This window comes from Nerophis ophidion, linkage group LG11 (assembly GCF_033978795.1).
Source record: "Nerophis ophidion isolate RoL-2023_Sa linkage group LG11, RoL_Noph_v1.0, whole genome shotgun sequence".
NCBI classification, from domain to species: domain Eukaryota; kingdom Metazoa; phylum Chordata; class Actinopteri; order Syngnathiformes; family Syngnathidae; genus Nerophis; species Nerophis ophidion.
In genome coordinates this window covers 53,183,340-53,209,477 of record NC_084621.1, presented here as the reverse complement: position 1 = coordinate 53,209,477, position 26,138 = coordinate 53,183,340, and the positions used below count along the sequence as shown (strand labels likewise).

Here is a 26,138-nt window from a genome sequence, read left to right as displayed (position 1 = left end):
TTCCTTTTTTGAGGGGGTTAGAATAAGCTGTGAAAATAAATGTTACAAAAACAAGTAGCTCCCTGCGATTTTCATTTTGTAAAAGTAGCTCTCAGAAGAAAAACGTTTGAAGACTTCTGGTTTAGAGAATGTGCTTTTACTGCCATTGAGTGTCTACTTGTAAGTTTGTTTTACTCTGTGTGGTAATCAAATGAGTAAATCGTCACCTTTTGTTTTTCTCACTATGCACACAGTTGTGTGTTGTCTGTGGTTGTGATGAGTGGTTACAAAAGACACTTAAAACATTGATAACTTATTCATAAAATCGCAAGCTGTTGTAATGTTATTGGAAAAAAAATCAAAGACTTAAACCATCACATCTTCAGAAATTCACAGCCGCAACAATCTATCAAAGCCTGCAAAATACTGCAGAGACTGTTAAATGTTCTTGACCTTACAGCAAATTTAGTGACCGTATTTCCTTGAATTGCCGCCGGGCATGTAATATGCACCTGCCTTGAACTACTGCCGGGTAAAACTTGCTACCCAAAATTATTAGCGCATGCCTACTATTTCCGCCGGTTCAAATTTGTGACGTTACGAGTGATATTTCCCCTGTTGTCATTTACAAAATGGCGGAGGCAGCAAGGTCAGCAACATTTACCACTCTAGGAGCCATTTTGACTCATTTCACGAAGACAATGGTAGCCACATGACTCTTTAGGAATGTATAATGAAATTACACAGCATGAGGAGTTTTTTTTTGTTTGTACTATTGTGTAAATCAGGGGTCTTGTTCATCAGCCACACCGGTTACACTGAAGGTTGTGATATAAACAAGTTTAACACTCTTACTAATATGTGCCACACTGTGAACCCAAACCAAACAAGAATGAAAAACACATTTCTGGAGAACGTCAGCTCTCTAACACATTATAAACGCAACATAAGAATTACCCAGAATGCAATGCATCCATGACTTTTACTGCTAATATTATACAGCCTGCTAGGACCAACCCCCCACCCCCCTTCCGTGCGTCGGTTGAGATGGGCGGGGTTTGGTGCTAGCGGGGCGTATAATATAAGCCAGTGGTTCTCAACCTTTTTTTAGTGATGTACCCCCTGTGAACATTTTTTTAATTCAAGTACCCCCTAATCGGAGCTAAGCATTTTGAGATAAAGAAGTAAAATACAGCACTATGTCATCAGTTTCTGATTTATTAAATTGTATAACAGTGCAAAATATTGCTCATTTGTAGTGGTCTTTCTTGAACTATTTGGAAAAAAAGATATAAAAATAACTAAAAACTTGTTGAAAAATAAACAAGTGATTCAATTATAAATAAAGATTTCTACACATAGAAGTAATCATCAACTTAAAGTGCCCTCTTTGGGGATTGTAATAGAGATCCATCTGGATTCATCAACTTCATTCTAAACATTTCTTCATAAAAAAATAAATATTTATGGAAAAATGTCTACAAAAAATCAAGCTGTCAACACTGATTATTGCATTGTTGCATTTCTTTTCACATTTTATGAACTTACATTCATATTTTGTTAAAGTATTATTCAATAAATATATTTATAAATTATTTTTGAATTGTTGCTATTTTTAGAATATTTAAAGAAAAATCTCACGTACCCATTGGCATACCTTCAAGTACCCCCAGGGGTACGCGTACCCCCATTTGAGAACCACTGCTATAAGCAGTAAGAGTCATGGGTGCATTGCATTCTGGGTAATTCTTATGTTGTGTTTATAATGTGTTACAGAGCCGATGTTCTCCAGAAATGTGTTTGTCATTCTTGTTTGGTATGGGTTCACAGTGTGGCACATATTAGTAAGAGTGTTAAACTTGTTTATATCACAACCTTTAGTGTAACTTGTATCACCCGGTATGCCTTCCAATCTCGTCCGTGTGACGATAGAAGCAGTGAAATGCATGCATCAATTGAAGGTTATACCAAGCCTTCAGTGTTGAAAATGATAACCATAATAACGGTATTTTTAATCAGATTTGCTCTTCATGATAGTAACCTCACATCACACTCAATTTTTTACTGCATGCCATTGGTAGGCGCAGGACTGAGAGGAGGTTTTAAAATTATTAGCACTTGCTTACTATAACCGCATGCCTTGAATAGACGCAGGAGTGTGAAGGTGTTTTAAATTAATTAGCGCACCGGCGGCTATTCAAGGAAATACGGTATATGTATTATTATTGTGCAGCCCTTTGAGACATTAGTGATTTAGGGCTATATAAATGAACATTGATTGATTGATTGATATATTAAACTCCAACTTTAGTTACATTATTAGTCACAGAAGTTTAGAGTAACAACAAAGGACATACACAAAAGCAGTAACTTGACAGCAGATTTTCTCTCACTGATTTATGATTGTCATTAATTCCAGAGTATGATCTTGAGCCTTGTCAGGACCCTGGGACACCTCGCTTTGGCTCTCACACTGGCTCAAGGTTTGGCATTGGTGACAACCTGTTGTTCCACTGCAACACTGGCTATCGTCTGCAGGGGGCAAAGGAGATTGTGTGCTTGGGAGGTGGCCGCCGAATGTGGAGCGCCCCTCTGCCAAGGTGTGTGGGTAGGTTGCATTCTGTTTCCTCTTCTTTTTGCCGATACAGTATGTGTATAGTGCAATGTTTCAACTTTGCCAGTGTTAGCTTTATATTCATTCCACTCATGCAGGAAGTACAGTCCACATTAGACTTTTAGGCAGCCTATAAATTTGGTGCATTACAATAAAGTCCAATATGTTACACCAGAGACACAGCGATGTTTGCACCTCATAATATCTGGTATTAACTGACTCTTGAGATACAATGCTGACATTTCATTACAAAGGCGCTTTGTCATTTGCTGTCACATCACCCCCTGAACTATTTTTGCATGAAATTCAACTGCAAAATCTGATTCCTGGCTAACCAGTTAAGTGATGAGGTGTAATGAACTTATACATTTTAAATATCAGTGCTGTAAACAATGGCAGCGTTACCCGTGGAAAGCTCCTTCTGCTCTTTCTGCTTTTTAATTGGCTCCACACTTTGAAATATTCATGGACTTATATTAAAGGATGCTTGGTTTGAAAGTAGTATGAAAGAACATTGCCATACATTTCCATTTGACTTCCTTTCTCATTTAATGGCTTCAATGAGAATGGTTAATTGTGCAAAGTAATCCTGCACTCGTTTGCTTTGGAATATTGCGAGATCATATATGCTTTAAAAGTAAAAGTAAAACTATGTGAGTGTTTTAGATTGACTGTTAGATTGAGTTAGATTCAATAAAATGCTTAACATTTTACAATGTGTCGGTACTAATTGATGATGCAGTACTTACAATGATAATGCTCATAAACATGGATGTAATTCTGATTGAATCTGCTTTTATTATAAAATTAAAGCACATTCATTTTGAAAGTTGACAAAATATATATATATATATATATATATATATATATATTTTCAAATGTTAAAATCTTTCCAAAAATCTGGTAACGGTCGTAACAATATGTTTTATTCAATAAGGTAAAATAAAAAGGGAACTTAATTAAAACATGTCCTGCCACACAAGTCGTTTATGATGGAACGGACTGTGGGCCCATACTGGTGGTCCTGCTGCGGTTGATTTAGGTGGAGCGGCCCAGGGGCGATGTTCCCGTCTGGCTGCGGGGAATTGTGGGCCCATCAGGGCGGGTCCCGTCTTTCTGCCTGCGTAGGTTGTGGTCTCTCGCTGGCTTGGGTGATGGTTGTCCCCTGTTTCTCCTGTGCCTTGTCTTTGGTTAGAACGCAACTGTCTATTGCCTGCCGTTGCTGGCCGGGCTGCCTGCGTGGGGCCGGTGGTTCCTGGTTTCCCGGGCACTGGGGACGGCGTGGTGCAGTTGGGAGAGTGGCCGTGCCAGAAACCTGAGGGTTCCTTGTTCGATTTCCACCTTCTACCAACCTTGTCACAATGGTTGTGTCCTTGAGAAAGACCCGTCACCCTTGCTCCTGATGGGTTGTGGTTAGGGCCTTGCATGACAGCTCCCTCCATCAGTGTGTGAATGTGTGTGTGAATGGATGAATATGGAAATAGTGTCGAAGCGCTTTGATTACCTAGAAGGTACGAACGGGCTTTGCAAGTATAACCCATTTACTCCACCTGTTGTTTTGGGTTGGGCATTCTGGGTAGCTGCGGTCATTCTTTGGCTCCCGCACATACTACTAGACAAATGTATTATAAATGCTAACATGTTAAATAAAACAATTCAGCAGACACTGTGTAGCCCTTATGCACGGTTGCAGTTCAAATATGGAATTGTTTAATGGATGATATATGTATATGTGTGTGTATTACTCAATCAAAGTTTAATATAATACGGTCCGATATAAAGCGATGTTCTATAAACCGTGGTCGTGCCATGAACCCCAAATTGCCCCCCCCCCCCCCCCCCCACCCCCATTTTTTCCACCAGAGTCCTCCACATTGTTTTTTTACCAAATTATTGACTATCAACACTGTATCGACACACTGGTATATAGGGTCATTATTGATAAACCGATGCGACTGGATACCCGGTCTAAGAAGTGGCCAGTTCGGCTACTTCAGTTACAGCCCACTCAATCGATAAGATTCAGTTGTGAATCCTCAGGTTAATTTAGTGTAGACACATAAACCGGTTATCGCGCCAAACTAGAAATCAAGACAAATCTTTGTCTTTAAAATGACACGAGAGGCAGGGTTGTCCATAAAAAGAGTCACAGGCTTGTTACGTTACTTACGTAACTGGAGACGAGTATAGAAGTACATATATGGACTGGGTATCGCGCGCGACTAGCAATTAGTACACAGTTTATTCTTAAAACAACGCAAAAGTCATGGCTGTCTGCCAAATAATTACCCACAATATTCGTTACATCAACACTGCGGACCGTTTTTCTGCTGTGTCGTCTGTCAGTATTGTAACATCCCAAGGAATGGCGGCACATACTAATTACCAGTTTGTCTTTCTTTATTTGACAAAATGCAACGTCCTCGTACAATGGGCTCAATCTCCGTGTCTCGCTCTCTTTACTGGCATTGTCAAACTAGCTTTCAACTCCACAAGCCACATCACTTCTTATGCTTGTACCCAAAGTCCCGTTCTCGAGTCAAGCCATTGGTTAGAACCCGTGGGCGTCTCTGACGACACTGACTTGACTTGGAAAATAAATATAACTGATAGGGCTGTCAATCTTTGGGTGTCCCACGATTCGATTCAATATCGATTTTTAGGGTCACGATTCGATAATATATCGATTTTTTTCGATTCGATTCGATTCTCGATTCAAAAGCGTTTTTTTCTTGATTTAAAAGGATTCTCTATTCATTCAATACATAGGATTTCAGCAGGATCTACCCCAGTCTGCCGACATGCAAGCAGAGTAGTAGATTTTTGTAAAAAGCTTTTATAATTGTAAAGAACAATGTTTTATCAACTGATTGCAATAATGTAAATTTGTTTTAACTATTAAACGAACCAAAAATTTGACTTATTTTATCTTTGTGAAAATATTGGACACAGTGTGTTGTCAAGCTTATGAGATGCGATGCAAATGTAAGCCACTGTGACACTTTTTTAACATTTTTATAAATGTCTCATGATAATGTCAATGCGGGATTTTTAATCACTGCTATGCTGAAGTTATAACTAATATTGATACTGTTGTTGATAATCATTTTTGTTTCACTACTTTTGGTTTGTTCTCTGTCGTGTTTGTGTCTCCTCTCAAAGTGTTGCTGGGTCAGGTTTGGTTTTGGAATTGGATTGCATTGTTATGGTATTGCTGTGTAGTGGTTTGTTGAATTGATTAAAAAAATAAAAATAAATCTATTTTTTAAAAATTAGAATCGATTCTGAATCGCACAACATAAATGATTTGATTCGTATTCGAATCGATTTTTTCCCACACCCCTAATTACTGACATGTGTTTGCAGTTTTACTTCATAAAACATCTTTGGGGATATATGTTGTTTTAAAATGCAAAAATACTGGCATCAAGTAATCTTTATAGAATGCACTGTTTTATATTTGAAGACGAATGTGCCGATGGGTGTTCTCATTTTTCCGGTTATTGTTATTCTCATGGCATTCATTTTCTCTATATTTTAATTCATAAATGTCCACTGTTTAGATATTATTTTAACATCCTTGGCTGGTGTTGGGGCTTCACGGTGGCAGAGGGGTTAGTGCGTCTGCCTCACAATACAAAGGTCCTGCAGTCCTGGGTTCAAATCCAGGCTCGGGATCTTTCTGTGTGGAGTTTGCATGTTCTCCCCGTGAATGCGTGGGTTCCCTCCGGGTACTCCGGCTTCCTCCCACTTCCAAAGACATGCACCCGGGGATAGGTTGATTGGCAACACTAAATCGGCCCTAGTGTGTGAATGTGAGTGTGAATGTTGTCTGTCTATCTGTGTTGGCCCTGCGATGAGGTGGCGACTTGTCCAGGGTGTACCCCGCCTTCCGCCCGATTGTAGCTGAGATAGGCGCCAGCGCCCCCCGCGACCCCGAAAGGGAATAAGCGGTAGAAAATGGATGGATGGATGGATGGCTGGTGTTGTCTCAATCCGCTTTTCAGTACGGTGCAGATTAGCAATGCTATGCTCAAAGTGCTTCAGAAAATAAATTAGACGCTCTGTCATGTTTTTGAAGATTCTTTCTTTTATTCAATGAATATAATCAACTTTTTCTCAGCACTGTCTTTCCTCATTTTCATGGTTGAAAAAATGCAATTATGCAAGTAAGAATTGTTGTTTACGTTGGATTTTACGGGTTTCTCTCTGACATTTGCTATGCCAACCAGTAGTGGCTATGCTTGGAACTTAACTTTTTGCGAGAAACTTAAATCATATAAATTAGCCAAAAGACAGCTCTTATCTCAAAATACTCTTAAATTGCGGGCATTTTTGAGGTACTGGTGTATTTATAATGGTTTATTCATATTTGTATTCCATTTAGTGCAATACTGGGAAAATGTGCATATTTCAGACAGTTGCAAATGGTGATTAATCATGTTTAATTAATGTATAAACTATAATTAATCCGAGCACAATTTTTATTAATTTCACAGCCTTATGAATATGTTTTTTTTTTTCTCACAGCGGAGTGTGGATCAACAGTCTCCAAAAATGAGGGAGTTCTCCTGTCGCCCAACTATCCATTGGACTATGACAACAGCCACGAATGTGTATATAGTATACATGTTCAAAAAGGCAAAGGAATCAACATCACTGCCAGCACGTTTCAACTCGCACAAGGTGACATCCTCAAGGTAAAGACTCGATGCAGGCACATTTTCTATTGAGGGTGAAAAACACCAACATGCATCCACACCAAAATAAGTAACAAATAAGTCAATACATGTCATTTTCGGAAATAAAAACAGGTTTTTAGGAATTGCATTATGTAAAGAATGTGGCGCATATTACAATAGCTTTGGCTAGAAGCGTGAATAGATGTATCAAAGAGGTGACACAAATAACCCTCTGTCTCAGCTGAAGCTCACACTTTGTAGTGCAGATGTTTAATGGTGTGATCAGTTGCACATGTCATCCTACTGTCTTTGCATGGTGTTTCTTTCCTAATCGTTTATGAGCTTCTAAAACTGTTTAGAGCATGGGTGTCAAACTCTGGCCCGCGGGCCAAAAGTGGCCCGCCGTGTAATTTAAATTGGCCGTTGCGGCAATATCAATTTAGCATTAGAGCTGGCCCGCCGGTGTTATACAGCGTCGGTGCCGCTGTAACACCGCATTCACCGGTAATACTCATACTTGCCAACCTTCCTAGTTTTCCCGGTAGACTCCCGAAGTTCAGTGCCCCTCCCGAAAATCTCCCGGGGCAACCATTCTCCCGAATTTCTACCGATTTCCACCCGGACAACTATATTGGGGGCGTGCATTTAAGGCACTGCCTTTAGCGTTCTCTACAACCTGTCGTCATGTCCGCTTTTCCTCCATACTAACAGCGTGTCCCATAATATTTGTGGCTTTTTCTCACACACACACACACACACACACACACACACACACACACACACACACACACACACACACACGCACGCACAAGTGAATGCAAGGCATACTTGGTCAACAGCCATACAGGTGACGGTGGCCGTATATTCAACTTTAGCACCGTTACAAATATGTGCCACACTGTGAACCCACACCAAGCAAGAATGACAAATACATTTCGGGTGAACATCCGCACCGTAACACAACAGAACAAATACCCAGAATCCCTTGCAGCACTAACTCTAACTCTGTAGGCTATCTCACCTGCATTCGGGCGGAAGGCAGTTTACACCCTGGACAAGTCGCCACCTCTTCGGAGGGCCAATACAGATGGACAGACTACATTCACAATCACATACACACACTTGGGCCAATTTAGTATTTCCAATCAACCTATCCCCAGATTCACCGCATGTAACCTCTAATTGATCATGTGTACTGCAAATTAAGGAACATTGGCTACTTGGTAGATGATTGCAGTCCATGCTTAACTTTTGATGGAATGAATACAACTCTATAAATTGGGAATAATATTAACCGTGCACACTTCACCTTCATCAAAAAAACTTCTGTTTTAGTTTGATATTATGCATGTCACTTTCTGCCTTGTGAATTTACCACTACTGATTAACAGTATCAAATCAAAGAAGTTAAGGTCCCTTGGAGCAATTTCTCGTGTTGCCACATAAAAATAATATTCAAGACCAATAGCTTCGGTTAATTGTTCCCCTGTTTCTTCAGTATTCCTTTTTGAAGTAATCATTCTGGTTGTCTTTGGTTCAATCATTGTAGGTTGCATTGCATCCATTATTTTATTCTTCTTTTTTTTTGTCCCTGATCAGGTGTATGATGGTAGAGATGGTGCTGCCGCACTTCTCAGCACGTTCACCGGCACTTCCATGCTGGGTCTGTCCCTGACCAGTACTTCCAACAATATGTGGTTGGAATTCTACTCCGACCAGGAGGCGACCGCAGCTGGGTTCCGCCTCACATACCGTAGTAAGACTCTATTTATGTCATGTGAGGTTGTGAAGGCTATGTCCAGTTACTAAATAACATATAGAATGACGTAATATTGACGCGTAACCTTCTTTAGTGTACCTTGTACAGTTTTTTAGGGTCTATTATTGAAGACCTGGCACTACGGCATATACTCTAAAACAGTGGTTCTTAACCTTGATGGAGGTACCGAACCCCACGAGTTGCATACGTGCATTCACCAAGCCCTTCTTTAGTGAAAAATAAAATGTGTTGTTGTTTTCAAATTCAAGACAAAGTAATGTTTTTTTGTACTGGTTCACAAAATGAACCGTGCATGAACATCACCTTGTTCAAAGAACAATACCAACACAGTTGATGAACTCACAACAAAATACACACCTGCAAATCAGTTTGACTTCTGCTGTTGCCGTATCCGTTATGCGGCGATAGGGAGAAGTTTTTATTTACACGATGAGTCGGGTGTGTCTTTACCTCTGAGGCGGAGGCCCTGGCGAAACCCTGAGGCTTACTCACCGAACCCCTAGGGTTCGATCGAACCCAGGTTAAGAACCACTGCTCTAAAATGTAACTATTTTTGATTATTTACTTCCTCAAATAAATTACAGCATTACGTTGTGGTCCGATTTAATGTTCTTTTTTTACTGGTCTGTTGTTGTCCCTTGTCCAAGTTGTAAAATATACACTACTTCCACCACAATTTGCAGTTTTCTTAGAAATATGAAGCAGGGCTGTAATGATTAACCGGTTAAGGACCTGATCGACTAAGATCCAAATACCATGCGCTAAACAGTATGTGCAAAATATACAATTGTGTGTACTATCAGTGGTTGCGTGTAATCTACTAAGACCATGTGTACAATTGTACAAGTACACAACTGATGCAGGCCACATTATTTTAAGGGGAACATTATCACAATTTCAAAAGGGTTAAAAACAATAAAAATCAGTTCCCAGTGGCTTGTTGTATTTTTTGAAGTTTTTTTCAAAATTTTACCGGTCCCGGAATATCCCTAAAAAAAGCTTTAAAGTGCTTGATTTTCGCAATTTGCGATGCGACTATCCATTTCCCTGTGACGTCATACAGTGCTGCCAATGTAAACAAACAATGGCGAATAGCACAGCAAGATATAGCGACATTAGCTCGGATTCAGACTCGGATTTCAGCAGCCTAAGCGATTCAACAGATTACGCATGTATTGAAATGGATGGTTGGAGTATGAAATTTTTCAAGAAAAAACTGAAGCTATTGAGTGAATAGATATTGACGCTATTCATAGCCATAGCCTGGCCGAATAGCTGCGTTTGCATCGTCGGTAAAATGTGCGGACCAAACGATCAGGACTTTCGCATCTCGTGACACTGTAGCAACTTAAATCCTTCGATTGGTAAGTGTTTTTTTCGCATTAAATGCGGGTGGAAGGAAACTTAATATAGTTGCAAATGCATCTACAGGTTATCCATACATCTCTGCGCCATGTCTGCTTTCGCACCGCCGGTAAATAGCATGTTAGCATCGATTAGCGTAGCATGTTAGCATCGAATAGCTGGCAGTCAACATCAACAAAACTCACCTTTGTGAATTTGTTGACTTAGTCGTTTCAAATGCATATGCAGGATATCCATACATCTTTGTGCCATGTCTGCTTCAGCACCGCCGGTAAATAGCATATTAGCGTCGATTAGCATAGCATGTTAGCATCGATTAGCTGGCAGTCACGCCGCAACCAAATATGTCTGATTAGCACATAAGTCAACATCAACAAAACTCACCTTTGTGATTTCGTTAACTTTATCATTGCAAATGCATCTGCAGGTTATCCATACATCTCTGTGCCATGTCTGTCATCGCCGGTAAAATGTGGAGACACTCTGGCACATTCAATGGGGATCTGGCGGCAGACACGTTCGCATCTTCGGGCCAGTGGTGCAATTTGAATCCCTCCCTGTTAGTGTTGTTACACCCTCCGACAACAGACTGACGAGGCAGTTCCAAAAAATAGTCGAAAAAACGGAAAATAACAGAGCTGAAACCCAATGTTTGCAATGTGTTGAAAATGAAAATGGCGGCTGTATTACCTCGGAGACGTCACGTTCTGACGTCATCGCAAAAAGAGCGATAAACAGAAAGGCGTTTAATCCGCCAAAATTCACCCATTTAGAGTTCGGATATCGGTTAAAAAATATAAGGTCTTTTTTCTGCACCATCAAGGTATATATTGACGCTAACATAGGTCTGGTGATAATGTTCCCCTTTAAATTAGGTTTTTTGTATGTACTATGCGGCTTTCACCATGGAGACACTAATTTTTCCCCACATTCATGTTATCATGTTCCTACCTGTGGTGTTTTGCTTTGTTTCCAAACTTAAAAGTAAACCATTTTGTGCCAATTTTTGGGCATTTAAGAAGCAGTCCTGCAGTCGAATCTACAAACTTTGTACAACAGAAATTATTTTTCTACACGCTTAATGTGGGAGATGCTGGGACTAAATGCGAGTGTGCGCTGGAAGGTTCCAGCCGAAAATAAATGCATATTGCAATAAGTGTATTTCAAATGTATGGAAAAAATTTACAAAAATTAAATGCAAGCAGGCGCCAATGTATTATTTTAAAAAAATTTTTTAGTAAGACCCTTAAGTCATCCAGAAGCTGTACAATTAGAACATGATATTGATAAACAGATGATATGTTTAATATTTAGATTTTTGACAGTCCATATTTGTTAATAAAAGTATGTAGGGCAGGGCTGCAGCGCAATCTCCTTCTTTATCACAGCTATTTCTGCCCAACTGCCGTTTTTGCACTCACATTTCAGTTTTGCTAAATAAAGATACAAAACATCTACCACATAACAGTTTTAGTCTTGCCTAATCACATTGCATGTGGTAAATATTTAGATTAACTTTTTTCCTCCCACTATTGTAGATGCCGATGATCAGCATTTATTCTGCATATACATGAAGACAAGCACGTTAGATTGCGCTCCTTATTTTGCAATCTTCTGCGCACGAGCTTAGATCAGCTTTGCATGCCCTATAAAGTTTGCACATGTGCTAATACATGCAGAACTTTAATAGATCAGGTCCTATATCAATTTTTTGATTTGAAAAAAGCTTTGGTTTATATTGGGTATCTTTAATTATTTGATAAGTTTAATTAATAAAAATAGAGTCTGAACCGCACTGAGTGGCTGGAACTGTAAATACATAAGATAGTTTATGCACGGCCACTGCAATAGAGCTTACATTAGAGGGGTGGTGTGTGGATGCCGTGATCTATTTGGCGGCAAACAGCGGAGAGTTAAAAAAAAAAAAAAATGTTTTATTAATGCACACATGTTAATGCTGATGATAAAAATGCCAGGCAGAAAAATGTTTGTTTTTCACCATTTTTTTTCGAAAATACATATTGAGGCTTCAAAGTGTGTTTTATCCAATTACTCGATTGTTTGTTCAGATAATTGATGGACTTAGCCCTTTATGCAGCACATGCTTACGGGTGAAACATTATATTATAACAAAATATGGTGTCCTCGGCATTCATTTAAAGCATACAACTACAGCAAATTACATTGATTGTGATTGGTTGTCATGAAATGATGGTTTAATTACCCACAATTAAGAATAAGTTGAATACATTTGGAGTAGTTCTACTTATTTTCTCAAGTTTAAAAGCAGCATACAAAATTTGCACTGTTCGTGTGCAATTTCCTCAAGTAAAATAAATGTCCCTTTGCCAATTAGAAATGATTGAGTGATGTATGGAAAGAGAGTGCTCATATGGACAGCTTACATCGTCTTCTTTCAACATGAAATCTTGGTTCATGTTTTCATGACTTTTCTATCAAAAGTGCCGATGTAATTTTCTAAATGTGAGCCATAACTGCTTCAGATTTATGCTGGGCATGACACTTGTAATACTACCATAACATCTGGCATGGGCAAAGACCTCGCGGTAAGGAGAGACCGTAAATCAGCACTGCTGGGTTTATATGAGGCCGCCGCTGCTGCCTTGCAGAACACTTAGGTTTAGTACCTGAAGATAGGCAATGCATATCAAGGGCCATGGTCAAGTTCAAAGACTTTCTGCAACATTTTTTTGTTTGGGTTTTATTTTATCTTTCTCTGTATTGTATGACCTCCAAGAAGAACAAGTGCATATAGTAATAAATGTTCCCAGTCAATTGTCCCCGTAATTGCAAACATCTAATTCTACTTGGTGTTGAATAATCAATTTTTGCCAAGGAATACAATCGTATTGTACGCCCAGCACTCACCGGAAATTAATTCTCAAACGGCAATCAATACCTTTTAACACCAACGATAAATAAGAAAAATTGTGCTTAAGAGTAGACTCAATTAGTTAAGAGAACATTTTCGTGCATTGTCTTCACTTTGTCTCTCACTTGGACCCTTCCAGGTTTTGAGCTGTCCCACTGTGATGAACCTGGAGTGCCGCAATTTGGCTTTAAAGTCAGTGACCAGGGTCACTTTGCTGGAAGTGCAATTACGTATGGCTGTGACCAAGGCTACACCCTTCACGGCAGTGGCATACTTAAGTGCATGACGGGAGAAAGAAGGGCATGGGACAGCAATCTGCCATCATGTATAGGTAATCTTTTTCTACGTACCTTATGTTTTATTGGAGTCCATATGTTTACACATTTTCAGGCCATACACAATATCAGCATTGATCAGCATTCAAAGATTCACCCTATTCACCGTGTATGAATGGATTCATTGTGAACAGACAACCTTGTGCATTTATGCTTACTCTTTGGCGCTGTTTCTTGTTACTTGGGTATGTATATACTGTAGTTTAGGTCTCGGGTCCTCGATACGTGGCAAGGAATTAAATCATATAGTTTTACAGAAAACTGCCTATTATTGACTATGTACGTTGTGGATGGCTCAATAAATCAATAGGTGATGACGTGTACTCTCTGAACAAGGGGGACCAGGGTGAGTGGTGACCTGTATCAATATTATTGTTTGTGTTTAAATATAGTTATATTTACCAAACTTAATCGGGACCCTTTGTTTAGATTGGAGAGCCCAGGTGCCATCATCACATTTTTTATGCTTCTTTAATGGAGACCTATGATGACTTTAATCTACATTTAAAACACTTTGTTGCAGTCTACATAATATGTATGGTAAATGGTAAATGGGTTATACTTGTATAGTGCTTTTTTACCTGCAAGGCACTCAAATTGCTTCGACACTATTTCCCCATTCAACCATTCACATACACATTCACACACTGATGGTGGGAGCTGCCTTGTAAGGAGCAAACCCCGACCCATCAGGAGCAAAGGTGAAGTGTGTTGTCCAGGAACCCCCAGATTGCTGGCACGGCCGCTCTCCTGACCGCGCCACGCCGTGTATATTGGATATGCTTTGGTGTACATTTTTCTCCACAATCACATTTACAATATAAGCCATTTTTTGAGCCTGTCTGCAAGATGTTCCCATATTGCAAATGAAACCTTGCCACACCTACTCCAAAAGTATCAGAATGTATCTTTTGAAAATGTACAGCAGGGGTGTCTAACTCAAATACGGAGTGGGCCAAAATTTAAAACTGAACAAAGCCGCGGGCCAAGGTTGAACAAATTAACCTTTTAATAGGGACCCAAACAAGTTTTGCATTGAACATTGAACAAGCAAGGCTTATATACAGTAACTTTATAGTGACATGCAAAATCGAGCTTCAAATAATAATAATTAAAAAAATATCAATGGCTTTTCAAATAAAATGTATATACAAATGTAATGCCTTTTTTCTATTTGCAGCCTTCTGAGGTAAATATAAAAATATATTGTAGCGTCCCCAAATTGGTTAGTGCTGCAAGGGGTTCTGGGTATTTGTTTTGTTGTGTTGTTATGTTACAGTGCAGATGTTCTCCCGAAATGTGTTTGCCATTCTTGTTTGGTGTGAGTTTACAGTCTGGCGCATATTTGTAACAGTTGTAAAGTTTTTTATACGGCCACCCTCAGTGTGACCTGTATGGCTGTTGACCAAGTATGCCTTGCATTCATTTATGTGTGTGGGCCTGCACGCTGTTTGTGTGGAGGAAATGCGGACGGGACGACAGGTTGTAGAGAATGCTAAAGGCAGTGCCTTTAAGGCACGCCCTCAATAGTGTTGTCCGGGTGAAAATCTGGAGAATGCTTGCCCCGGGCACTGAACTTCGGGAGGATTGGCAAGTGTGAGAAATTGCGGTGTTACAGCGGCACCGCCGCTGTGTAATAACGGTGGGCCAGCTGTAATGTTAATTTGATATTGCCTCAAGGGCCAAATTAAATTACATGGCGGGCCAAATTTGGCCCGCGGGCCAGAGTTTGACACCCATGATGTATAGTGTTTCAGGTCACAACATTAGGTACACCTGCACACTCTCCTGCACACACTGATACAGAGTTGCATAAAAAAGCTGATTTGAACGGCATTTATTTAACCGCCTACATGTCACATGTCAGTATTCTAATGCATAGGCCAAGATTATATGAATATAAAACTGTATCTTACTTTTTAGGGGTTTTCTCCAATTCCTCTCCCTCAGATTGATAGTTTTACTTAATGTCCAAATAAGTATGTCCATCTTGCCATTACATCACAACATAGCCAGACTGCGTAACTTAAGTTCTCGCCAAAATGCATGAACACTGTGAGTTGATGCTTTGGCATTGTTTAACAGGAGTATCCATTATTGTAAGAGGGACAAGCGGTAGGAAATTGATGGATGGATAATAAGCCAGAAAAGAGGAAATTCATCATAGGTACATATTAAATCCTATATAGCCAAGGACCTGATGCACAGCTAGACTGTACTTTTTATACTCATATTGAATAGAACTTGTGGAGGCAGACAACATATTATGTTTTTCCCTGCACTGTGCACACCTGTTGAAAGTGATACAAGTCACTTTTTTTATATATTATTTTATTATGTAGGAAAGGACATCTTTCTCAGTGACAAACGAGAGACTTTTAGACTACAGTATTCAACTCAATCAAAAATAATATCGTTAACGGTGGTTAATCACTTAACGCTCAGAATTAAATGTAAGTCAAGTATTCTTGTGATGAATGTTAAATAGGATTATACTCTTTTTACTATGATGAATTGTTACTCAGTTTGTGTCTGAATACCGCTTAAATGTGAATAGAACCAAGTACAGTTAGAAACTAAAACTATTCTCCTATTAAATATGTCGCTTGTTCTTTTAATATAGACAGCAAGATTTCCATCACGAGAGAAATGCCATAGTTTGGATGAAAATATATTTATTACTGTTTTGAATGCAAGGACTCGCCAACGCTATATATTCTCTGGAACGTCTTTTTAAAACAAGTTGATGATAGAAGACACTGAGATGAGATATATTTTGTAAGTTGCAAAGGCCAAGCAGAACTTTTTTTTCCTTGTCTATGGAAAAGTATATCTCTTTGTGCTTTATTGTCAGAAAAGCTTTTTGTTTTCATTATATGTGTTTGTGTGCATTCAGCGGAGTGTGGCGGCAATTTCAAGGGGAAAACATCAGGACGCATCCTTTCACCTGGTTATCCATTTCCGTATGACAACAACCTGAGGTGCACATGGACCATTGAGGTCAGCTCTGGCAATATTGTCAGGTAATTCAGGTTGCTTTTACATTGTGTTTACATTTTTTTCTGTTATAATAAGTTATTTTTCTTTACTGTTTAAAAAGGGGAAAAAACACTATATAGAGAAAAATATACAGTCCCATGTTTACTAATTGGATGTTGGACACATTATCTGTATCTGTTAGGATTTTTGTTAATCCATCCAGAAATATCAGAAAGAAGACCCAAATTGTTCCCCTAAATTAAATGATGCTAAGTTTTTGTAAAACAATTAACCTAAAAACACTGATGGTCCCTGACACAAGGCTGAAGCTTAGAGGTGACTGAGCTTTCGCCGCTGCTGCTCCCAAGCTCTGGAATGACCTACCTCTGAGTGTTAGACAAGCCTCCTCTCTTCCTGTTTTTAAACCTCTCTTAAAAACATACTTTTATTACTAAGTGATATCCATCCTGCAATGGCACCCCATTATACACCTGCTGTGAACCTGTTTTTATGTTTTATTAATTTATTTTTTGTCATGTTCTGTTTGTGTTGTGTTGTTTGCTCGGTCCTCCTATTATCTTTTAACCTGTCCATTATACAGCACTTTGGCTACCCCTGTGGTAAATTTTAAATGTGCTTTATAAATAAAGTTGATTTGATTTGATTTGATTTGATGTCCAGTTCTGACTTGAATTGTTTGATAAAGGTATATAGGTTGTTTTTTTTTATCTTCTGTATGCATATTATTACTGTCAAACTATATATACTAAAATGTAGCGATCCGTGACTCGGATCTTCACATATTATTGTTTGTTTTTCCATCTTTGTTGTCATTCTCCGTTTAATCCATGTATTTCCCGTTTAGTCCATCACCATAGTTACTTATTAGTTTCAGCAGTTAATCCCGGTTCCTGCACACCTGTTCTCTGTTAACCACCTTCCCTTTATAAGCCTTCCTCTTTTCATTCTTCTGCCTGGGACTCTAATTTGCTTTCACGCAACGAGTTACGCCTGCACTCTGTCACGTATGTACATTCTCGCTAGCTTTTCAGGCTAAGCCATTTGTTCATTCTAGCTCTCATGCTTTATGTTTTGTTTTATTCTTTTATGTGCCTACGTGACAGTTTTAGTTCTCATTGTTGTATATCCTAGCTTTTATGCTAGCGTCTTTGGTTTGCCTTTTTATTAGCACCAGTGTTTTGTTTCATAGATCCTTTTCGTTAAATAAATTGTTCATATCTTACCTTTGCTGTGTTCACTTGTTGACGCATCCACGAGGGAATCAAACCCGGCACCACGATGCCGAACAGACGTAACATAAAATATAAAATGAATCACGCTTAAACTTAAATCAATCACGGTTAATCGAAGCCAATTACTTGCTTGCATGATTAAAATTAAAACAGATACCAATATGCGCATTTTACAAACACAATTTTATTTTCAGAATATCATACACCATTTTTTTTGTTTTACTTGATTGCAATTCAAGTAAATTTGATTTTATTTACTCAAAATTTGGTAACAATTGTATCTAAAGTCCAGTCAGGGTGTATTTTGAATTGAAATGTGCCATCAAGCACGCAAGTTGGACTCACCTCACTCATCTTTGCACTGGCGTCTGCATTGACCTGATCACTGACTGTGTAACAACCTGCCTTGACTTTCAGGTAACTATGGGAAAAAAGCGAGGGCCTGATCTACTAAAATCCAAATACCATGCGCTTAACAGTATATGCAAACTCTAAAATTGTATGGACTTCTAGTGGCCGTGTTGCATGTGCTCTAGTAAGGCTGCGTTTACGATTGATAACTGGTGCAGACCGCCTATTTAGATTGGGTTTTTACGTGTACTATGCGGCTTTCACCATAGAGAAACTCATTTACTGCACTCTCATGTTAATATGCTCCGACTTGATGCATTTTACTATGTTATGAAACATGCAGCAGGCAAGTATAATATGTACCATTTTGGGGGGAATTTAAGGAGATAGGTTAATAAAATATCCATATGAAAAAAACTAACGTCATTTGAAAACACATGCAGACACCAAAACACATCAATTTAATTCCTTTTCTTCAAGCCCTAAAGTCATCAAGATTTGACAACATATCTAACAATAATTAATATGGTTGTGGAACTCTACAATACATGGCGATCCAATATGAATCTCGATACATGGGTTACATTACGATTCACTAACAATACTTTTTAAAACATTACGATTCGATTCGATGAGAATCAAATCCATGTGTTTCAATGCAGATGTGAGTTTTTCATAGTGAAAAGAACATGTAATATATCATATCATATCAGAATCATGTCATGTGTTTATTTTTTAAACAGACGAATCCAAAACAGGCGATTCCTCTATTAATTATTAGCAAATAGGTGGGTTGCAATCGCATGACAGAGAGGCACATCCGGGCCCTTCTGGGTTTCAGGCGATGGTCTTCTAAGCCCTATTAGGCTACTGTTTATTTACCTAAATATGTGCAGAATAGGATTATTTTGAATGGATTAAAGGCAAATATAAAAGCGATCATTAAAAATATTTAAAATGGGATGGAGTACATTTTTACAGTTTAATAAAAATATATATTTTTAAAGATTTAAACCGTTTATCATCACCAAGAGGCTACTGCTATCTCACTTCACTTGACACTTACAGTATTTAGAGAAGAAAAAATTTGGAGGCACATCATGTCTTTACATCTGAGGGGTCCACAAATTACGCATAAATCCGAGATGACAATTTTTGGATTTATTTTTGCATCGTTAAGGAATATATTTGATTGACATAACTAGTGCGGTGGTGACAATTATGAGATAAACAATATGCTTGTTTTTAAGTTCCTGCTATAACTATTAATCTGTCATCTACAATTCATTTCTGCAGTTGTTTTTATGATGTGAAATTCATATTTTGTCTCATTATTTAGCTGTATATGTCCATGTTGTTCAGCTATGTTTGCTGGCGATATCAAGATTCAGTATAAGCTGTTGAGCCTATGATATATTTATTAATCTACTTTATTAATACCATTAGAATATTTTCTTGATGCTGAAAAATATCACCAAAGACTATAATTTGGCCATCCGTTTCGAATAAAGCACTTGGCGTTCCTGCACAACAACAGTTAATCTTTCAGTTTCTGTTATGAAAATCAACAACAAAAATACGGTGAATTGTACCAACAAATTACAATATTTATTATTAAGACTTAACATGACGTTAGTTTATTTCCACAACCAGGTATTTATACTTAAATTTAGGCATAGCAACCACAAATGAACACAAACTAATGCAATCTCTTTTTCTTTCTCTGTTTAATTCTGCTATCAAACATTACTAATATAGTAGAGAATAAACTATATTGCATCACGGATAATTTCTCAAATAGATCAAATGTTCAAACGACCATTTTACAATGTGATCACTGCAAATACAAACGGTCCGATTGTATTCCACAAGATGATGAAAGTAATATTTTTAGAGCCATTTCTTTCGACGGGCTTGAATTTTTTCCTGACATGGTGTTTATGAAGCACTTCTTTCGAGACTATATAAAAGCTGTTTCCTATCTCTCTATTTGAATGACTGGAACACCCAAGAACAGAACTGCAACACAGCATTTTCTGCTCAAACTCTACACTAACTCTCACTTCTTTTAATGCTATGCTTAAGCTGCTTGACCATCGTGTGAATTTAACCGCAAAGAAACAAAAACGGTTATGACATCATGTGCAACCCTCGTACTGTAGAAGTATCAACTTCAATCTGTATACATCGTTTTCAAGACCAGGGACCCCCATACTAGATCTGGAGTGAATCTCTGGTTGACGGCCCATTTATTTGTTCACTACAGTGCGTTGGCTCAATGTTAATATTCATTTAAATGCATTTAAATTTGGGAAACCTGTTTATGTATACAAAAAATATATTTAAAAAAAAAAAGTCTAATCAACTAAACATTTCCAATCCCCGGAAGAAAAAAAAAAAAAATAAATCCATGTATCGCCTGTTGAAGACCACTGGTGTAGAGTAAGACAACGATCAAGCAAGTTGGCTGCTAAATGACCCTTTTCATGATATAGTATCTCTGAATTAATCTACTGATCAGTAAAATCGTACATTTATGCAGATACTGAATAGTCATTGATTGCAGCAAATCTCAACAAGAAAGCCAAACAGCTAAAAAATTTTCTCTTGATTGATTTTCCATTTGTTCTGACTCCAGGCCTTCCTTGTTCAGTTGAACCTCTGTTTCCCTTCTTCAAAAAACATTCCTTAGTTTATTTGTAAGCAAGACTTTTAGCTCTTCTGATTAAACACAATTAGTTTAATCAAAAATCAGTAGTAACTATTGGTAGGACATCCTGTTGAATCCAACACATAATATTATAAATGAATCAACATAAGTGGGGTCAATTCTAACAACCTTGTTTTACTACTTTCGCAGCCTGCAGTTTCTTGCTTTCGATACAGAAGCATCCCATGATATCCTGAAGGTGTGGGATGGTCCTCCGGAGAATGAAATGTCTCTGAAGGAGGTTAGCGGCTCACTGCTGCCTGAGGGGATCCACTCAACTCTCAATGTAGTCATCATTCAGTTTGAAACTGACTTTTACATCACCAAGTCTGGCTTTGCCATTGACTTCTCCAGTGAGTATTTTTTATTCGAAGACAATGTGCTACTGTGTCATCAGGGATTGTCGTATTGTATTGCAAGATTCTGAAAATGGTGTTTGTAAGGACTATAGATCTCATGGATATTAAAACAGCAATGTCAAGGCAAGTGCAGTATTTGACATTATGCAAAACCCTGTCCATTATTTATAAATTGTTTTATTAATATTTCATTGTCTATTTTATTAACTGCTTACATACATTATACTGTACACTTCTAACGATAAAATATTTAAAAACAAGTACCTGGACAACAAACTATACCTCATCGTCAATGTCCAATAAAATACTATAGGTTTATAACAGTTAGAGTTTGTTACAAACCAAGTTATATGATTCTGTGTACAGCTGCCAAATTGGCTAAAACGTAATGATGCTAATGTTTACATGCTTAGACCTTTTTGGCACTGTCCAATAAAATGTTATAGATTTATGAACTTTGTCTTTCTACTAGAAGTGAGAATCTTTTGGCACCTTTTTGACGATGGAATTCAGAATTGTTCTCGATTTAGCACGATTCTTGTAATATAATAAATGGTATATCAATTGCAATAAAACTGTTTCCAAACAGACTACAGGTTACAAAAGTTCCTCTTGGCTGCAGATGTACAACTTATTTTCCTTGTGTTGGTCTAAAAAAATTTAAAAATCACAGAAGGTCAATTATTCTAATAAAATAAAATATAGCAACTTCGACGCAATCCCAAAGATAGCCGGTGGTATTCTTGTTATATTTTTAGCTTTGAAAAATGTTACTGTTTGGAAATTGCAAAAAGCACCTTTAAGTAGTGGCAGGGTGTGCGTTTCCCACCTAGGCCTTCAGTGATGTCCGACTTCAAAGATTACCTCTCAAAGTGCCATAAGTGATTTCACCATATGACCATTGCTGGATAAATACTACAAACCCTGTTTCCATATGAGGTGGGAAATTGTGTTAGATGTAAATATAAACAGAATACAATGATTTGCAAATCATTTTCAACCCATATTCAGTTGAATATGCTACAAAGACAACATATTTGATGTTGAAACTGATAGTTTTTTTTGCAAATAATCATTAACTTTAGAATTTGATGCCAGCAACACGTGACAACGAAGTTGGGAAAGGTGGCAATAAATACTAATAGAGTTGAGGAATGCTCATCAAACAATTTTTTGGAACATCCCACAGGTGTGCAGACTAATCTTTTTTTTTCGTGGTTGCTATGATTGGGTATAAAAACAGCTTCCCAAAAAATGCTCAGTCTTTCACAAGAAAGGATGGGGCGAGGTACACCCCTTTGTCCACAACTGCGTGAGCAATTAGTCAAACAGTTTAAGAACAACGTTTCTCAAAGTGCAATTGCAAGAAATTTAGGGATTTCAACAACTACGGTCCATAATATCATCATAAGGTTCAGATAATCTGGAGAAATCCCTCAACGTAAGCGGCATGGCCGGAAACCAACATTGAATGGCCGTGACCTTCGATCCCTTGGACGGCACTGTATCAAAAACCGACATCAATCTCGAAAGGGTATCACCACATGGGCTCAGCAACACTTCAGAAAACCACTGTCACTAAATACAATTTGTCGCGTACATCTGTAAATGCAAGTTAAAGCTCTACTATGCAAAGCGAAAGCCATTTTTCAACAACATCCAGAAACACCGCCGGCTTCTCTGGGCCCGAGATCATCTAAGATGGACTGATGCATAGTGGAAAAGTGTTCTGTGGTCTGACGAGTCCACATTTCAAATTGTTTTTTGGAAATATTCGGCATCGTGTCATCCGGACCAAAGGGGAAGCGAACCATCCAGTCTGTTATTCACGCATAGTTCAAAAGCCATGATCTGTGATGGTATGGGGATGCATTAGTGCCCAAGGCATGGGTAACTTACACATCTGTGAAGGCACCATTACTGTTTAAAGGTACATACAGGTTTTGGAACAACATATGCTGCCATCTAAGCGCCATCTTTTTCATGGACGCCCCTGTTTATTTCAGCAAGGCAATGCCAAGCCACATTCAGCACTTGTTACAACAGCGTGGCTTCGTAAAAGAAGAGTGCTGGTACTTTCCTGGCCCGCCTGCAGTCCAGACCTCTCTCCCGTCGAAAATGTGTGGCGCAAAATGAAGCCTAAAATACGACGGTAGAGACCCCGGACTGTTGAACAACTAAAGCTCTACATAAAAAAAGAATGGGAAAGAACTGCACTTTCAAAGCTTCAACAATTAGTTTCCTCAGTTCCCAAACGTTTATTGAGTGTTGTTAAAAAAAAGGTGATGTAACACAGTGGTGAACATGCCCATGCCCAACTACTTTGGCACATGTTGCAGCCATAAAATTCTAAGTTAATTATCATTTGCAAAAAAAAAAAAATTATGAGTTTGAACATCAAATATCTTGTCTTTGTAGTGCATTCAATTGAATATGGGTTGAGAATGATTTGCAAATCATTGTATTCTGTTTATATTTACATATAACATAATTTCCCAACTCATATGGAAACGGGGTTTGTATACATTAACACATTAACGCCCTACCATCCATTGAAACACATCAACAGTGTACAAAACATGTTATTTTCTGGCACATTTTAAAAATCAATTAAAACACATCAGCAATTAAAACATATCTTATGTTGTGCTGTCAAAATAAAAATTTTCAAAAAACATATTAAAAGTGAAAAAAAAAAAAAAAGTTTTAACTCACATTTAGTCGGACCTATTCAACACCGTATAAGCCAGTGGTACCCCTTGTCGTCGGCTTTTTCGAGTGGAATTGGAGAGCATTTCCCCATTTCATCGCCAGAACAGCTGAGCTAGCTTCCGGAGTTGGTCGACATGGTCTCACAACATGTAGTTTCTCAAATATCCTTCCTAAAAATGGCCTTGCAAATATATATCTGACACCTCATTAACGTGTTGTTCTCCTTCTTTGCTATCCTGGTAGAACTACGACGCAACACTTCCCACTTCCTGCTAAATTAAAACTTATGAATGGATACTCACTTTGGAATGACAAGTGTGTATCCAATCACATTCTCGTTAAAATCAGGCTACTTGAAAAGGGCTACTGTCGACAACTTGTGATCTGATTTGGCTACCACAACTCTCTATCAACTATGTGTGTTCTCAAATGTAAATGTCACGTTCAACGTGAGGCCAGCTAGAAGGCTTTACTGACAACATCTTGTGATCTGATTGGCTATCGCAACTGTCTATCAACTGTATGTCCCTGATTGTTTACAGTGCACGGACACCCACATTGTTAAATGTGAAGGCCTCTGGCAGATTTGGTACAGCATGGCAACATAAGCTAGCTGAATTCTGATTGGATACAAACTAAAACTAAAAACAGCACTGGAAGGAGCATAATATGACATGAAGAGAATATAAATACTGTTATATATTTAGGGAAAGTAAATAAAATGTTATGTTTAATTATGATAAGGATTTTTGGTTATGTTAAGCCAGCAGACAAGGCCTTGCTGGCCCTGACGGCACACCACTGCCTTTATTTATTATTTTAAATTGACATTCAACAAATCAAATCAGTTTAAAATAAATGCCCTTTGAGTCACAAATAGTTTTACTTAAAAGAATGTCAAATGTCCAAAAACTTTTAGGTTGGCTGGAATTCTTGAAATTTAATGAACATTTTGGGAAACCTCTAATGTTATTTGCTATATTTCAAATGCATTGTCAGGGCGTGAGATTGCAAAACCATTGAAATCCAGGCAAATGCTGCCTGTGGACCTGTACCAATAATCTGTGTGTGAATCCTCAGGTTCTCTTGCAACTGCCTGCAGAGATCCAGGTATTCCCATGAATGGCACTCGCAATGGGGAAGGACGGGAGCCCGGCGACTCTGTGACCTTCTCTTGTGATCCGGGATATGAATTGCAGGGCGAGAGCAGAATCACCTGCATCCAAGTGGAAAATAGATACTACTGGCAACCCAGCCCTCCAAGCTGCATTGGTGAGAGGGGGAATGGGATGGGCTGGGGTGAGAAAGAGAAGAGAGAAAAAAAAATCGGTGGGTGGAATAAAAAAGAGAGGGGATGTCATACAGGAGATCAGAGTAAAAATGACAGAGGGGGCTATTTTGCTTCACAGGCTGCAGCACCGTCTAATTTCTTAAATTTTTTAGGACAAGTGAGACAGTTTTGATATATTTGATCTGGAGCCAGCTTGTATGTGGGCAAAACCTCTGCTGTTGCTTTTTTAGGACTAGGTTTGTACGGTATACCGGTATTAGTATAGTACTGCGATACTAATGAATCATTGTTGGTACGACACCGTCTTGGAAACATACCGGTCGAAGTCAGGTCGTTATCATTGCTGGTTTACAAGCAGAGGAGCATGTTCGGCGGCACACAATCACGGCGTACTTACAAACAGACACAGCGGGCAGACAGAAAAGGGAGAACAAGGAATAGCTAAACATGTTTCACTACACACCGTAGTTTACCAGCATCAACATGTTAACAAACGCCATCATCCACTCTAATGATATCAAGTACAGGCATGTATCTAGTCAATACTACTATGATTGCATCAATATTTTTTGGCATCATAACATCTTATTTGGTTTTTTTAAAACATATATTATGTTTATAAACTCAGGAAATATATCCCTGGACACATGAAAACTTTGAATAAACAATGTATTATCCTGTGACTACTTGGTATCGAATTTATACCCTAATTTGTGGTATCATCCAAAACTAAAGTAAAGTATCAAACAACAGAAGAATAAGTGATTATTACATTTTAACAGAAGTGTAGACAGAACATGTTTAAAGAGAATGTAAGCAGATATTAACAGTAAAT

General features: G+C 38.4%; 1 protein-coding gene across 2 annotated transcripts in view; it reads left to right on the top strand.

Moving 5' to 3' along the window:
• Window positions 1–26,138, top strand: part of LOC133562239 (CUB and sushi domain-containing protein 3-like) — a 673,567-nt gene that overhangs the window by 299,945 nt on the left and 347,484 nt on the right. For both annotated transcript variants that reach the window (XM_061916244.1, XM_061916243.1), the window contains exons 21-27: window positions 2,399–2,587; window positions 7,124–7,293; window positions 8,875–9,031; window positions 13,453–13,644; window positions 16,545–16,671; window positions 21,092–21,294; window positions 25,093–25,284. In XM_061916244.1, the coding sequence (XP_061772228.1) occupies window positions 2,399–2,587; window positions 7,124–7,293; window positions 8,875–9,031; window positions 13,453–13,644; window positions 16,545–16,671; window positions 21,092–21,294; window positions 25,093–25,284 (1,230 nt within the window). The remainder of the gene's footprint in view (window positions 1–2,398; window positions 2,588–7,123; window positions 7,294–8,874; window positions 9,032–13,452; window positions 13,645–16,544; window positions 16,672–21,091; window positions 21,295–25,092; window positions 25,285–26,138) is intronic.